At 39.3% G+C, this 16,738-nt stretch overlaps 1 protein-coding gene across 3 annotated transcripts in view; it reads left to right on the forward strand.

The window, feature by feature from the left end:
• LOC133570179 (uncharacterized) overlaps positions 1 to 6,612 on the forward strand; it is a 28,478-nt gene extending 21,866 nt beyond the window's left edge. For all 3 annotated transcript variants that reach the window (XM_061922911.2, XM_061922919.2, XM_061922929.2), the window contains exon 3: positions 3,987 to 6,612. In XM_061922911.2, coding sequence (XP_061778895.2) covers positions 3,987 to 5,425 — 1,439 coding nt within the window. In that variant the 3' untranslated portion in view covers positions 5,426 to 6,612. The remainder of the gene's footprint in view (positions 1 to 3,986) is intronic.
• The last annotated feature ends 10,126 nt before the right edge of the window (positions 6,613 to 16,738 follow it).

Genomic DNA, 16,738 nt, shown 5'->3' on the forward strand with positions numbered 1-16,738 from the left:
GATGTGGTGGGGGGAGGGGGTTAGGCTAGGGTTGTAGGTGCCTAAATGTGTTCTTTTAGTGCGGTTTTGAAGGAGGATAGAGATGCACTTTCTTTTACACCTGTTAGGAGTGCATTTCATATTGATGTGGCGTAGAAGGAGAATGAGTTAAGACCTTTGTTAGATTGGAATCGTGGTTTGACGTGGTTTGTGGCGCTCCCCCTGGTGTTGTGGTTATGGCGGTCATTTACGTTCTGGAAGTAGTTTGACATGTAGTTCGGTATCAGGGCGGTGTAGCGGATTTTATTGACAAGGCTCAGTGCAAGTTGTTTTACTCTGTCCTCCACCCTGAACCAGCCCACTTTGGAGGAGTGGGTAGGAGTGAGGTGTGAGGACTACAGAAGCTCCTCGGGGCAAGAAGTATGCTGGAGAAAGAGGAGGAAAAAAACGATTTTAAAATGTTTTAAATCGTTTACAACACAGGTGTCAAACTCAAGGCCCGGGGTCCAGGTCTGGCCCGCCGCATCATTTTATAAGGCCTTTGAAGGAAGGTACCATATCTTTGCTTACTAAATGTATTTGTTCTTTCCGTTTGGACAGAAATAAAATGTACGTACTGCATGAAATTGCACATTTTTTAAACTTTAATATTAACCAATATTGCAACAAATATTGTATCATCATATTTTCTAGGGATGTCCGATAATGGCTTTTTGCCGATATCCCATATTCCGATATTGTCCAACTCTTTAATTACCGATACCGATATCAACCGATATATGCAGCCGTGGAATTAACACATTATTATGCCTAATTTGGACAACCACGTATGGTGAAGATAAGGTACTTTTTAAAAAAAATTATAAAATAAGATAAATAAATTAAAAACATTTTCTTGAATAAAAAAGAAAGTAAAACAATATAAAAACAGTTACATAGAAACTAGTAATTAATGAAAATTAGTAAAATTAACTGTTAAAGGTTAGTACTATTATTGGACCAGCAGCACGCACAATCATGTGTGCTTACGGACTGTATCCCTGGCAGACTGTATTGATATATATTGATATATAATGTAGGAACCACAATATTAATAACAGAAAGAAGTGTGTATCGTGTGTTTTTTATGTTGATTTAATAAATTAAAAAAACAAAAAACAATACCGATAATAAAAAAAACGATACCGATAATTTCCGATATTACATTTTAACGCATTTATCGGCCGATAATATCGGCCTGCCAACATCTCTAATATTTTCCAAACAATGTTTGGGTTTAAAGTAAAAACAAATGCTTGAACTATGGTTTCAAAGCAAGTTAACCATCAAATTGTTCACTGTAGGTTTTAGGGGTTATATTCATGGCGGTTTTTACTAGGGATGTCCCGATCCAGGTTTTTGCACTTCTGATCCGATACCGATGTTGTTTTTGCACTTCCGATCCGATACCGGTACTGGCCGATACTGGCCTATCCGAGCATGTATTAAAGTTTAAAGTTTTTTAGCCTACTTAGTTGTCAAATTCATGTTGAAAAGGGTTTTAGTACTCTTGATAACAACTAGCCAGCTAAATTAGGTGAGTTTGAATAATACACAATGGTTGGTAACAAGAAACATATCTGTTTATTCAAGGATAAACACAAAATAGACAAAATTATACATGACAAACAGAAATGGCACCATTGAACAGTAAAAAAGTGAACAGTATAAAGTGCAAATAATGCTGTAAACATTATTTAAAAAAAGCAAAACACACAAACAACCTGAGTGGGATAAAATGTCTATAACTCAGCATCAATACTTGCTCTTGAACAAGTGTAAACTTAAAAAAATATATATATATCTACACACTCCTTTCAATTGTTTGCTCCCCCTGACTGCAGTCCGAGCACAATGGGGAGATTCTTTCCAACAAAGACGAGCATCGAAAGCCCACTTTACTCAGGAGAGATAACGGCGCATCATCCAGAATTATTTCCTCGGCAATGACTCTAGTTATCCCCTGGGCTTTAGCACTGTTCAGTGGCAGTATGTCACGCTTCGCGAACGTTTCTGTCAGAGTTAGTTGGGTAGGAACTTTCTTTTTCTTTTTGTCAGTTTTCTTTAGAAATTCTTCATATTCTTTACGGTGGTATTTTGCTAAATGCTTGATCAGATTTGTTGTATTAAAATGTCTTACAACTTTACCACCACGCTTGACTTTATTGTGGCATGTTTTGCACTCCACCTCTTCATCTTTTTCGTTTTGTAGGGTAAAATAATCCCACACAGCTGATATTTTTACCAGTAACTTCCGCTCGCCTTTCGGAACCATGAACCGGCATCCGCTTCCGATTAGGACGGTTAGGACACAGACTTGTGGATGTGTTGAAGGTGTGCTGGAAAATGCAGAACGGAAATTAGGGAGCAGCAGAAAAGTAGAATGTATTATTTTAATCGGTGCGTTGGAAAACACGGACCGTTATTTAAAAAAAAAAACTGGATCTGGATCGGCATTTTCCCATGCCTTGCCGATACGCATTTTTTGGCAAATATCGGCGGCCGATCCGATCCAAATATCGGATCGGGACAACCCTAGTTTTTACAGCATATTAAAGGGGAACATTATCACCAGACCTATGTAAGCGTCAATATATACCTTGATGTTGCAGAAAAAAGACCTTTTTTTTTTTTAACCGATTTCCGAACTCTAAATGGGTGAATTTTGGCGAATTAAACGCCTTTCTATTATTCTCTCTCGGAGCGATGACGTCACAACGTGACGTCACATCGGGAAGCAATCCGCCATTTTCTCACTTTCGTGGGTGTGTTGTCGGAAGGTATAACAACACGAACAGGGACGGTATTCAAGTTGCACCAGTGGCCTAAAGATGCGAAAGTGGCAAGAAATTGGACGGAATTTGTTCAAAATACGAGGCTGTGGGGAAAGCCGACGAAATGGTCAGTCGTTTGTTCCGCACACTTTACCGACGAAAGCTATGCTACGACAGAGATGGCAAGAATGTGTGGATATCCTGCGACACTCAAAGCAGATGCTGACATCAACTCCAAAACTGGACAGATCAGCTTTCAGGAAAAGAGAGCAGATGAGGGTATGTCTACAGAATATATTAATTGATGAAAACTTTATTCATTACTCGCGGTTTTACGTAAATGATTATACATAAACTGTGTTTACCAATAGTTTAGCTTAAAAACATTTATTTTTTTCAATCATTCGAGAACATTCGGGTAGTCTTGTGTAATGTAGTATTTTGTGTCTATTTAGGTATGGTTAACCTGAGTGCTGAAATCGTGGAAAAATATATGTTCTTAGTGTGCCTGAAATGGGCTGTCTGCACTCTCAAAGTGCATGTTGTTGCCAAATGTATTTCATATGCTGTAAACCTAGTTCATAGTTGTTAGTTTCCTTTAATGCCAAACAAACACATACCAATCGTTGGTTAGAAGGCGATCGCCGAATTCGTCCTCGCTTTCTCCCGTGTCGCTGGCTGTCGTGTCGTTTTCGTCGGTTTCGCTTGCATACGGTTCAAACCGATATGGCTCAATAGCTTCAGTTTCTTCTTCAATTTCGTTTTCGCTACCTGCCTCCACACTACAACCATCCGTTTCAATACATTCGTAATCTGTTGAATCGCTTAAGCCGCTGAAATCCGAGTCTGAATCCGAGCTAATGTCGCTATAGCTTGCTGTTCTTTCCGCCATGTTTTTTTGTGTTGGCTTCACTATGTGACGTCACAGGAAGATGGACGGGTGGTTAAAATCAGGCACTTTGAAGCTTTTTTTAGGGATATTGCGTGATGGGTAAAATTTTGAAAAAAACTTCGAAAAATATAATAAGCCACTGGGAACTGATTTTTAATGGTTTTAACAATTCTGAAATTGTGATAATGTTCCCCTTTAAGTGTTGCCCTTTGTTTTAAGTGCGTGTAAATATACTGAATGCATTGTGTGAATAAGGGTAGCTGGATGTTTCTAAAACCTGTTTGTCTTCTCGTGTCTTGCAGACGTCTGTGAAGAACATCTTCTGCCTGAGCAACAGGAGTTGAGTTACAGGATGGTGATGGAGGAGCCACAGCCCGCCCACATTAAGAAGGAAAACAAGGCGCCACAGACTCTGCACATTAAAAAAGAAGAGGTGTACCCGCTGGCCCCCCATTTTAAAGCGGTGGAGGAGGCTTCACAGCCCCCTCACATTAAAGAGGAAGGGGAGGAACACAGCATCAGTCAGGAGGGAGAGCATCTTGAATGGTTGGAGGAGTTCCCAGTGATTGGTGTGATTGTGAAGAGTGAAGATGATGAGATCAAAGGTGAAAGTGAGGAGAAAAGAGAGGCGCCGCCTCCAAGCAGCAGCTCAACTCAACACATGACAACAGAAGCTGATGGAGACCACTGTGGAGGATCACAAGCAGACAAGATCTTAGCCCCACTATCAGATAGTGACGACACAACGTCTCGCTCTCCTGACACTGATGATGAAGACTCTGAAGATGATAAGACATGTCACACTGACAACACACGCTTTACATGTTCTCTCTGTGACAAAACTTTTAAACGCTGTAGTTGTCTTAAAAGACACATGAGAACACACACTGGAGAAAAACATTTTACTTGTTCAATCTGTGGTAAAGGTTTTATTCAAAGGGAGGATTTGAAAAGACACATGAGAATACACACTGGAGAAAAACCTTTTTCCTGTTCAATATGTGGCAAAGGTTTTGCACAAAGTGAAGATTTGAAAAGACACATGAGAACACACACTGGAGAAAAACCTTTTTCTTGTTCAATATGTGGTAAAGGTTTTACACAAAGTGCTGGTTTGAAAAGACACATGAGAATACACACTGCAGACAAACCATTCATGTGCTCAGTTTGTAGTAAAAGATTCACCCAGAAGGGACATTTGAGAATGCACACAAAATTACACACTGATGAAAAACCTTTAAAAGGGGGTAAATGTTTTCCACAACGTCACAAACTGAAACTACACATGAGAAATCATACTGAAGAAAAACCTTTTTCATGTTCAGGTTGTGGTAAAGGTTTTACGCAAAGTCACGAAATGAAACTACACATGAGAACACACACTGGAGAAAAACCTTTTATATGTTCAGTATGTGGTAAACGTTTTACACGTAGTACCCCTTTGAAAACACACATGAAAAGACACACTGGAGAAAAACCTTTTTCATGTTCAAGTTGTAGTAAATGCTTTATACAAAGTCACGAATTAAAAATACACTTGAGAACCCACACTGGAGAAAAACCTTTTATCTGTTCAGTATGCGGTAAACATTTTACACGTAGTACCTATTTGAAAACACACATGAGAATACACACAGGAGAGAAAGTGTTGAGTTGCAGTGTGTGTGATGAAAGATTCTCTTATAAGTACCAGTGTAAGAAACACAAGTGTGCTGGTGAGAACAACAGCAACAAACACTGACTTTCTAACATCTTCAGCACATATAACACGTGTGACATTGTTGTGTGTGCAACGCAATCTTTTTAATATGCTAACATTTAGAGATAAGAAATTTAAGATTATTGATCTTTGTCATGTCTGTGTGATCATGTTTTGTTTTGGTTATGTTTGGTTTGGTTTTTGGACTCTTTGTGCACTCTTGTTTGTTTTGTTTCCATGACAACCCATTAGTTTTCACCTGTCCTCATGTGACGCACCTGATTCATTTGGACTCACACACCTGTCATTAATCATGTTCAAGACTATTTAAGCCGATAGTTGCCAGGAAGTCAGCCTGGTGACATTAACTCTGTTTGACTTCTGCTACCCATGTTACCCATGCTACCATAGTTCCATGCCAAGTGAGTTTTGTCTATATTCTTGTCACAGTAAGTGTTTATTTGTTTCATGTTCATAGTTTTTTGCCCAAGTGCTAGGTTTTGTTTCATTAGTCAAGTTTGTTCTCCGCCTTTGTGCGTGCCTCTTGTTTGTACTTTGTAGTTTATAGTAATAATTAAATCATGTCTTTACCTGCATGCCACGTCCGCTCCAATTCTTGCATCTTGGAGAAACAAAACCCTCACAGTCCACGTTATGACAATCTTTTACAGTCAAGTATGTGAATTGATATACAACATTGTGTACTTCTAGTTAAACATGAAGGGAACATTTTGGTGAGAGTTAACAGTACAAAATATATGTTGCATATGATAAACATTTTGTGTATAGACATTCATAATTCACTTTTATACACTTTCATAATGGTGTTTTATATATATTGTTTTTAAATAAATGTGACACATTTACATTTCTAATTGTGAATGATTCTATAGATTAACTTCTTTATATGATACACATTTGTTTTACTTTTGTTCATTCCTTTGCTTTTGGGTACACATTAATCCCTCTTAGTTCATATTTACTGGTTCACATCTGAAACATCTTCTGGACCACTTCTGGAAGCATATTATTATTTACTTTATACATCATTTGAGCAGTTGTGTTTTATACAAGATCATTTACTTTTTAAAATGTATGACTTTGTAATTGATTTGTTGGGTCTTGATAATTCATCCTATTATCTTTATTACTCTCTTATGTAATATGAATATTGTTTTGTATATATGTCCCCAAACCTTTATGCAATAAACAATGTATGCTTCAACAAAAGTTAGGAACAATAAATGTAGTTAATATTTGTGAGTATGAATTGTGTTCTATTTGATATTTCTGTGAAATTTGACATTTTGTTCTTCATATGATGTATATGTAGATTCCTGTTTACTTCATTTTTAAAAACTTCTAAAAATGTAATTACCTTTGCTGTATTTATTTCAATATTATCCAATATGTTTTACATTTTTACAATATCTAAATAATATATATTTAGTTTTATTGACAGCCAGCCATCTTTTTATGGTCAAGTTCTCTCTGGATAAAATAAGATGAGAGCTAAATAAACCAGTAATGAAAATGAAGAATGGAAGGTTATTATATACATATTTATATATAATTACACTCAGTAGTGACAATTAAAGATACTTTCATCCAGTTCATTTCAGCAAAGAAAAAGAAAAGAGTAAAGTGAAATATGCTAAACAATAGAAGAGAATTAATATCAGCAGTCAATATTCAAACATTGTGAAGCTGAGCTATCTTGATGCAGAAAAGATGAAAGTACATGTACCAGGAGCAGCAGCAGCATTAAGAGGAAACATTTCAAATGGACTTCTAGAAATGTCAATGAAGTGAAAAAAGAGTAAAGGTGTGGAAATAAAAGACTTCAGACTAATAGAGGAAGGAAAAGTGACATTTATTAAATTATTTAATGTGTTTGATGAAACAATGGCTGCTGAGCTGTGAATGTGATGTATGAATTACAAAGTGAGGGAAGATATCCCACAACCACTACGGTGCTTTCTCTCTACTGACTTTCTTGATAAATCTGATGACTTTTTAACTCCTTTTTACCAAAAGGGACTTGCGACAAACATAGCCACTTTTTCGGGGTGTTTTGGAGACATGAAAAAAGGCATCAGGCTGCAGTTTGTTGTCAATGAGCAGGGGGTGCTGCCATGAGCCCCTCCTCACAGGCGGTCAGGTGGACAGTAGCCTTGCGCAGCAGTCCCAGCTGCAGTCAGAGCAGAGAGCAGAGCCTCATTAGTTGAACATCCATCCATCCATTTCTACCGCTTAATCCCTTCGGAGTTGCGGGGGGTGCTGGAGCCTATCTCAGCTACAATCGGGCGGAAGGCGGGGTACACCCTGGACAAGTCGCCACCTCATCACAGGGCCAACACAGATAGATTAGTTGAACATAGTTCATGTTAATGAGCCAGTCAATAGTTTCTGTCTGCTCGTTAATGTCACAACCCTCCAGTCTATTGAACAAATGTAATATTCTAACATTTAACGATGCAGAACAAATTATTTAGATTTAAAGACAAACAAACTACAGAAAAAAGTTTAATTGCAGCTCTAATCATATTTAGCATTTTTAAGTCACATTTATTCTCTCCTGTGACATTATTACTCTATCCTACAGTGTCGTTTGCAATGGATTATGTAAATAGGCGATGATGTCTTCTACCAACTTTTAGGACAGCCAATAGCTGCTTTCCTTACTGAGGAGTTGGCAACACTCCATTGCATTACACTGCTAACACATGTGGACACCCTGATGATAGAACATGGTGCTCATTATGGACTATTATGGACATTATGGATTCGGGCGGCCGTTCCTCCCAATTACGCCTCTCAAGGTTACCCTGTCACTTTCCCTTTAGAAATGTGGACCAACTCTATACTATCGGCAGGGTCCTTGAGGATGCATGGGAGTTTGCCCAATCAGTCTACATTTGCTTTGTGGACTTGGAGAAGGCCTTTCGACCATGTCCCTCGGGAAGTCTTGTGGGTAGTGCGCAAAGAATGGGGTATCGGACCGTCTGATTGTGGCGGTCCGCTGCCTGTATGATCGGTGTCAAGAGCTTGGTCCGTATTGCTGGCAGTGAGTAAAATCGAGTTGGACTCCGTCAGGGCTGCCCTTTGTCACCAATTCTGTTTTGTATCTTTTATTGACAGAATTTCTAGGCGCAGTCAGGGCGTTGAGGGGATTCGGTTTGGGGGTTGCAGGATTAGGTCTCTGCTTTTTGCAGATGATGTGGTCCTGATAGGTTCATCAGGCCAAGGTCTTCAGCTCTCAATGGATTGGTTCGCAGTCGAGTGTGAAGCAACTTGGATGGGAATCAGCACCTCCAAGTCCCAGTCCATGGTTCTTGCAAGTAAAAGGGCGGAGTGCAATCTCCGGGTTAGGAAGGAGATCTTGCCCCAAGTGGAGGAGTCTCCGAGTCTTGTTTACAAGTGAGGGGGAATAGATCGTGAGATCAACAGGCGGATCGGTGCAGCGTCTTCAATAACGCGGACGCTGTATCGATATATCGTGGCGAAGAAGGAGCTTAGCCATAAGGCAACGCTTTCAATTTACCAGTCGATTTGCGTTCCAATTCTGACCTATGGTCGTGAGCTTTGGGTTATGAGCAAAATGACAAGATCACGGGTACAAGCGGCCGAAATAAGTTTCCTTTTGTCGGGTGGCGGGGCTCTCTCTTAAAGATAGGGTGAGAAGCTGTGTCATCCGGACATAGCTCAAAGTAAAGCCACTGCTCCTCCACATCGAGAAGAGCCAGATGAGGTGTTTCGGGCATCTGGTAAGGACGCCACCCTGGATGCCCCCCTAAGGAGCTGTTTAGGGCGCGTCCGACCGGTAAGAGGCAAAGGGAAAAAACCAGGACATGTTTGGCAGACAATGTCTCCTGGCTGGCCTGGGAACGCCTCAGGATCCCGCAGGAGGAACTGGACGAAGTGGCTGGGGAGAGGGAATCCTGGGCTTCTCTATTTAGGCTGCTTCCCCCGCGACCCGACCTTGGATAAGCGAAAGAAGATAGATGGATGGATGTAACTGTGAGAAAGGGTTGTAGCCAATGTCGTGGTATGTCCTAGAACCAGTGGTCCTTACCACTCAGAGTGATAGAGATATTGGTCGCGACCAGTGGCAGAGCTATGGTTCCTGTAGATGGAGAAGGAGCTTTACTTTTTGGCAGATTTGTTAGCTGGATAAATATCAGAGATCATATTATTTTGCCTCCAGTACACACCACATCAAAAATATTTTCATTATTCTTAACTTTGTTGTTCACAACCAGTTGTTATGTGGCAGACCAGTGGTCCCTGCTACTCGGGGCACGAGAGACACTGGTCACGACCAATGACACAGTGAGGTAAAGTTAGCAAACATGTAAGAAGTAAACAAACCTGTTCCGTGTAACACAACTTTAAGTTTCTTAAAAACAGCGTCCAGTAGTTGATGTTGTTGTTCATTATCTTTTGTTGGAGAAAGTTCGCCCTCCTTAAAAAGTGGGGGATGCGGCTACTCCTCGTCTTCTTTTACAAACCCCGTTTTCATATGAGTTGGGAAATTGTGTTAGATGTAAATATAAACGGAATACAATGATTTTCAAATCATTTTCAACCCATATTCAGTTGAATATGCTACAAAGACAACATATTTGATGTTCAAAATGATAAACATTTTTTTTTTTTTTGCAAATAATCATTAACTTTAGAATTTGATGCCAGCAACACGTGACAAAGAAGTTGGGAAAGGTGGCAATAAATACTGATAAAGTTGAAGAATGCTCATCAAACACTTATTTGGAACATCCCACAGGTGTGCAGGCTAATTGGGAACAGGTGGGTGCCATGATTGGGTATAGAAACAGCTTCCCAAAAATGCTCAGTCTTTCACAAGAAAGGATGGGGTGAGGTACATCCCTTTGTCCACAACTGCATGAGCAAATACTCAAACAGTTTAAGAACAACATTTCTCAAAGTGCAATTGCAAGAAATTTAGGGATTTCAACATCTACGGTCCATAATATCATCAAAAGGTTCAGAGAATCTGGAGAAATCACTCCACGTAAGCGGCATGGCCGGAAACCAACATTGAATGACCGTGACCTTCGATGCCTCAGACGGCACTGTATCAAAAACCGACATCAATCTCAAAAGGATATCACCACATGGGCTCAGGAACAATTCAGAAAACCACTATCACTAAATACAGTTGGTCGCTACATCTGTAAGTGCAAGTTAAAGCTCTACTATGCAAAGCGAAAGCCATTTATCAACAACATCCAGAAACGCCGCCGGCTTCTCTGGGCCCGAGATCATCTAAGATGAACTCATGCAAAGTGGAAAAGTGTTCTGTGGTCTGACGAGTCCACATTTCAAATTGTTTTTGGAAATATTCAACAGCGTGTCATCAGGAACAAAGGGGAAGCGAACCATCCAGACTGTTATCGACGCAAAGTTCAAAAGCCAGCATCTGTGATGGTATGGGGGTGCGTTAGTGCCCAAGGCATGGGTAACTTACACATCTGTGAAGGCACCATTAATGCTGAAAGGTTTTGGAACAACATATGCTGCCATCTAAGCGCCGTCTTTTTCATGGACGCCCCTACAAGACAATGCCAAGCCACATTCAGCACATGTTACAACAACGTGGCTTTATAAAAAAAGAGTGCGGGTACTTTCCTGGTCCTCCTGCAGTCCAGACCTGTCTCCCATCGAAAATGTGTGGCTCATTATGAAGTGTAAAATATGACAGTGGAGACCCCGGACTGTTGAAGGACTGAAGCTCTACATAAAACAAGAATGGGAAAGAATTCCACTTTCAAAGCTTCCCAACTACTTTGGCACGTGTTGCAAAAAAAAAATAAGTTTATGAGTTTGAACATCAAATATCTTGTCTTTGTAGTGCATTCAACTGAATATGGGTTGAAAAGGATTCGCAAATCATTGTATTCCGTTTATATTTACATCTAACACAATTTCCCAACTCATATGGACCAACGGGGTTTGTATATGTGGGGAATGTGATTCCTTTTCAATTTTAACGTGAGGGAGCTATGGCTCCTCATGATCCTTTTTTAATTTGAGGGGTTTTAAGCTTTTATTCTTCCTCTTTAACATGAGGGGGATGTGGCTCCTCCTTTTCATCTTTTATATGTCGGGACTGTGACTCATTTTCCATTTTAATGTGAGGGGGCTTTATAATTGTTTTCCCCCCTTTAACATTAGGGGACTGTGTCTCCTCCTCTTCCTCTTTAAAATAGGCGTGCTGTGGATCCTCCTGCTCCAAACTGAAGCTCCGCTGTGCGATTTTGGAACACATTCTTTTTTACGTCCAATCAGCTACAGATGTCTGCAGAACACACAAAAAACAAATACTTTTAACTCAGACATGTAAAATATTTGGCACATGAAATATAATTATCTATCAATCAATCAACGTTGACTTATATGGCCCTAAATCAAAATGGCTCAAAGGGCTGCACAAGCCACAACGACATCCTCAGCTTAGATCCCACATCAGGGCAAAAAAAACCTCAACCCAATGGGAACAACGAGAAACCTTGGAAAGGACCACAGATGTGGGGGCCCCCCTCGAGTGACCGGTGCAATGGATGCCGAGTGGATACAGTTAATAACTTGAGAGTTCAGTTCATAGTGAGGCCAGCAGTGGATCCTCTTACATGTAGACAAGTCAGCAGCGCAGAGACGTCACCAACTGTTGCATAGAGGAGCGGTCCATCCTGGGTCCCAGATTTGAACAGCTAGTGCCTCTTCTGGGGAGGGGGGCAGAGCAGAAAAGGGAGACGGCAGATCAAATGGTCTAAAAGGTGGTCTATTTAAAGGCTAGAGTTTACAAATAAGTTTTAGGATGGGACTTAAATGCTTTCACTGAGGTAGATTCTTAATTCCAGAGTACTGGAGCTCGAATAGAAAATAGAAAATGCTCATAAGCCCGCAAGCTTTTTCTGGGCTCTGGGAATCACTAATAAGCTGGAGTTCTTTGACGCAGATTTCTGGCTGGGACATATGGTACAATACAATCAGCAAGATAGGATGGATCTAGACCGTTTAGTATTTTATACGTAAGTAGTAAAACCTTAAAGTCGCATCTTAAGTGCCCAGGAAGCCAGTGCAGGTGAGCCAGTATAGGTATATATATAGGTATATATGTATATAGGTTTATAAAGGTATATACAGTATAGGCCAAGGGTAGGGAACCTATGGCTCTAGAGCCAGATGTGGCTCTTTTGATGACTGCATCTGGCTCTCAGATAAATCTTAGCTGACATTGCTTAACACGATAAATAATGAATAATTCAGCTGGTAATCACAGTGTTAAAAATAACGTTCAAAATATAAAACATTCTCATGCATTTTAATCCATCCATCCGTTTTCTACTGCACCTGTTCAAGAAGTCGCATTAATGGTAAGAAGTATTTTATTTATTATTAGTTAGCTTCAGAATAACAATGGTATTAAAAAGAACAAGGGACTTATATTACTCAAAAAATGTTGGTCTTACTTAAAAATGCACGCATCTAGTTGTATTCAGTGTATAAAAATATTATATGGCTCTCACGGAAATATATTTTTAAAATATTTGACTTTCATGGCTCTCTCAGTCAAAAAAGTTCCCGACCCCTGGTAAAGGCATATATATATATATATATATATATATATATATATATATATATATATATATATATATATATATATATATATATATATATATATATATATATATATATATATATATATATGTATGTATATATATATATATATATATATATATATATATATATATATATATATATATATATATATATATATATATATATATAGGTATGTATGTATATAGGTATATAAATGTATATACAGTTTAGGTATATATATAGGTATATATGTATATAGGTATATAAAGGTATATACAGTATAGGTGTGTATATATATATATATATATATACAGTAGGTATATATGTATATAGGTATATAAAGGTATATACAGTATACACGTAATATGATCAAACTTTATTGTTCTTGTCAAAAGTCTAGCAGCCGCATTTTGTACCAACTGTAATCGTTTAATACTAGACATAGGGAGACCCGGAAATAATACGTAACAGTAATCGAGACGAGACGTAACGAATGCATGAATAATTATCTCAGCGTAGCTGGTGGACAAAATGGGATGAATTTTAGCGATATTACCGAGATGATAGAAGGCTGTTTTAGTAACACTCTTAATGTGTGACTCAAATGAGAGAGTTGGGTCGAATATAATACCCACATTCTTTACCGAGTCCCTTTGTGTAATTGTTGTGTTGTCAAATGTTGAGGTGGTATTATTAAATAGGTGTACAATTGTTTTGTTGTCAAATGTTAAGGTGGTATTATTCAATAGGTGCCGGTGTCTCACAGGATTGATAATAAGCATTTGCGTTTTCTTAGCATTAAGATGCAAAAAGTTGCTGGACATCCATTGTTTCATTTCATTTAGACACGCCTCCAGGTGACATACCAATACGTGGTGGGTTGATACGTTCTAATAGAATGTTATGATCGACGGTATCAAAAGCAGCGCAAAGATCAAGTAGCAGCCACATGAATGACCCATCAGCATCCATAGTTAGTAATAGATCATTAGTAATTTTTTAGGGCTGTCTCCGTAGAGTGATTTGCCCTGAAACCGGACTGAAAGGGTTCACAGAGATTGTTAGACGCTAAATGTTCATCTAGCTGCTGTGCAACAATTTTTACGAGGATTTTCGAGATAAAGGGAAGGTGGGACACCGGCCGGTAGTTTACCATGAAGTCAGGATCGAGGATAGGTCTTTTGAGCAGGGGATGAATAACCGCTTGATAAGTTTCCCAGGAAGTGGGTCAAGTAAACATTTTTGTTGTGTCCCATTTATGTGTCACATGAGTTCCTCTAATATTATTTCTTCAAAAAGAGAGACATTATTTTGGAGGGCAATATCCGTCGTATCTGTGTTACCTACTCAGTGGCCTAGTGGTTAGAGTGTCCGCCCTGAGATCGGTAGGTTGTGAGTTCAAATCCCGGCCGGGTCATACCAAAGACTATAAAAATGGGACCCATTGCCTCCCTGCTTGGCACTCAGCATCAAGGGTTGGAATTGGGGGTTAAATCACCAAAAATGATTCCCGGGCGCGGCCACCGCTGCTGCTCACTGCTCCCCTCACCTCCCAGGGGGTGATCAAGGGTGATGGGTCAAATGCAGAGAATAATTTCACCACACCTAGTGTGTGTGTGACAATCATTGGTACTTTAACTTTAACTTTAACTTTAATAGAACCCAGTTGGAGCTGGGATGCGTTATCTTAAATCTCCTTTCTAATGAGTTAAATTTTATCATTAAATAAATTCATAAAGTCATCAGCCGAGTTGGTGGAGCTTTTTAAGATGTTCCATGTCGCTTTAGTGTTATTTTTGTTTTCATTTAGTATTTTGTCGTAATGCTGTTTTTTACTTTTATGTAGAGTCCGTATTAAATTGTTTTTCTATGCTTTGTATTTGTGTTCAGCTTCTTTGGTTCTTTGTTTATTAAGTTGTTTGTATAGTGTGTTTTTCTTTTTGCAAGCTTTCTGCAATGCTTTTGTCATCTGTGGTTGTTCTTTGTTTCTCTTCTTTTTAGTGACTATTCTTTGAGGAAAGTTTTAATCATACACTGTTATGTAGTTACTTACAAATTGTCATGTTATTCTGCTTGCTTTAGTAATTTTTGGGCACAGGCTCATGCTGTTCATTGTGGTTATGAAGTCATCAATTGCTTTTTGCTTATTTGGGTTCAGAGGATCAATGTTGAAGTCTCCACATATGAAGAATATTTTTTGGTTATGTGTAAAAGTTGCTTCGATCCAGTCTGTGCATGTCACTATACTTGACTTTGGTGCTCTATATGAGCAGCTTACTAACACGTTCTTACTCTTTTCCTGACACATTTCTACAGTGACGCATTTTAATAGGTTATCAATGGCAAGAGACTTGTTTTTAACTAGAAAACCCAAAACCAGTGAAGTTGGCACGTTGTATAATTTGTAAATTAAAACAGAATACAATGATTTGCAAATCCTTTTCAACTTATATTCAATTGAATAGACTGCAAAGACAATATATCTAATGTTCGAACTGAGAAACTATATTTTGTGTGTGCAAATAATCATTAACTTAGAATTTAATGGCAGCAACACATTGCAAATAAATTGTCACAGGGGCATTTTTACCACTGTGTTACATGGCTTTTCCTTTTAACAAGACTCAGTAAACATTTGGGAACTGAGGAGACCAATTTTTAAGCTTTCCAGGTGGAATTATTTCCCATTCTTGCTTGATGTACAGCTTAAGTTGTTCAATAGTCCGGGGGTCTCCGTTGTGGTATTTTAGGCTTCATAATGCGCCACACATTTTCAATGGGAGACAGGTCTGGACTACAGGCAGGCCAGTCTAGTACTCGCTCTCTTTTACTATGAAGCCACGCTGTTGTAACACGTGGCTTGGCATTGTCTTGCTGAAATAAGCAGGGGCGTCCATGATAACGTTGCTGAGACGGCAACATATGTTGCACCAAAATCTGTATGTACCTTTCAGCATTAATTGTCAGGCTTGTCCCTGACAGTCTGGCTATGTCTTAGTTTTCCCTCTGCGTTTGTCTTTGTTTCCTGTCTTTCGTTCCTGTCAGCACTCTTATTTTGGTTATTTCCTGATTGTCTCCCTGAGTGCTTTTTCCCCTCAGCTGTGGCTGATTGGCATCGGGCCACACCTGGTGTCAATCAGCCAGCAGCTATTTAAACCTGCTTTGTCCTCCACTCTGCGCTGGATTATTGTCATTCCTACTTGTCGATGTCAGTGTAGCTGTAAGCGGTAGCGGTAAGCTATATATTGTAGATGTTTGTAGCTTGCTGTCTTTTTGTTCCTCGTCTTCCAGTTCCTGTTTTCCTGGTATCCTGTTTCCTGCTCCTAGTTCCTGGTTTGTGTTTTTACCTTTATTTTATGAACATTAAATCATGTTTTCCTGGACAAAGCCTGCCATCCAGGCATCTTGGTGTTCGTCACCACCTACACCATGTGACATTAATGGTGCCTTCAAATATATGTAAGTTACCCATGCCTTGGGCACTAATACACCCCCATACCATCACAGATGCTGGCTTTTCAACTTTGCGCCTACAACAATCCGGATGGTTCTTTTCCTCTTTGTTACAGAGGACACAATGTCCACAGTTTCCAAAAACAATTTGAAATGTGGACTCGTTAGACCAAAAAACACTTTTTATCAGTCAATCTTAGATGAGCTTAGGCCCAGCAAAGCTGGCTGCGTTTCTGGGTGTTGTTGATAAATGGCTTTTACTTTGCATAGTAGAGT

Source organism: Nerophis lumbriciformis, linkage group LG01 (genome assembly GCF_033978685.3).
Source record: "Nerophis lumbriciformis linkage group LG01, RoL_Nlum_v2.1, whole genome shotgun sequence".
In the NCBI taxonomy this organism is placed as follows: Eukaryota; Metazoa; Chordata; class Actinopteri; order Syngnathiformes; family Syngnathidae; genus Nerophis; species Nerophis lumbriciformis.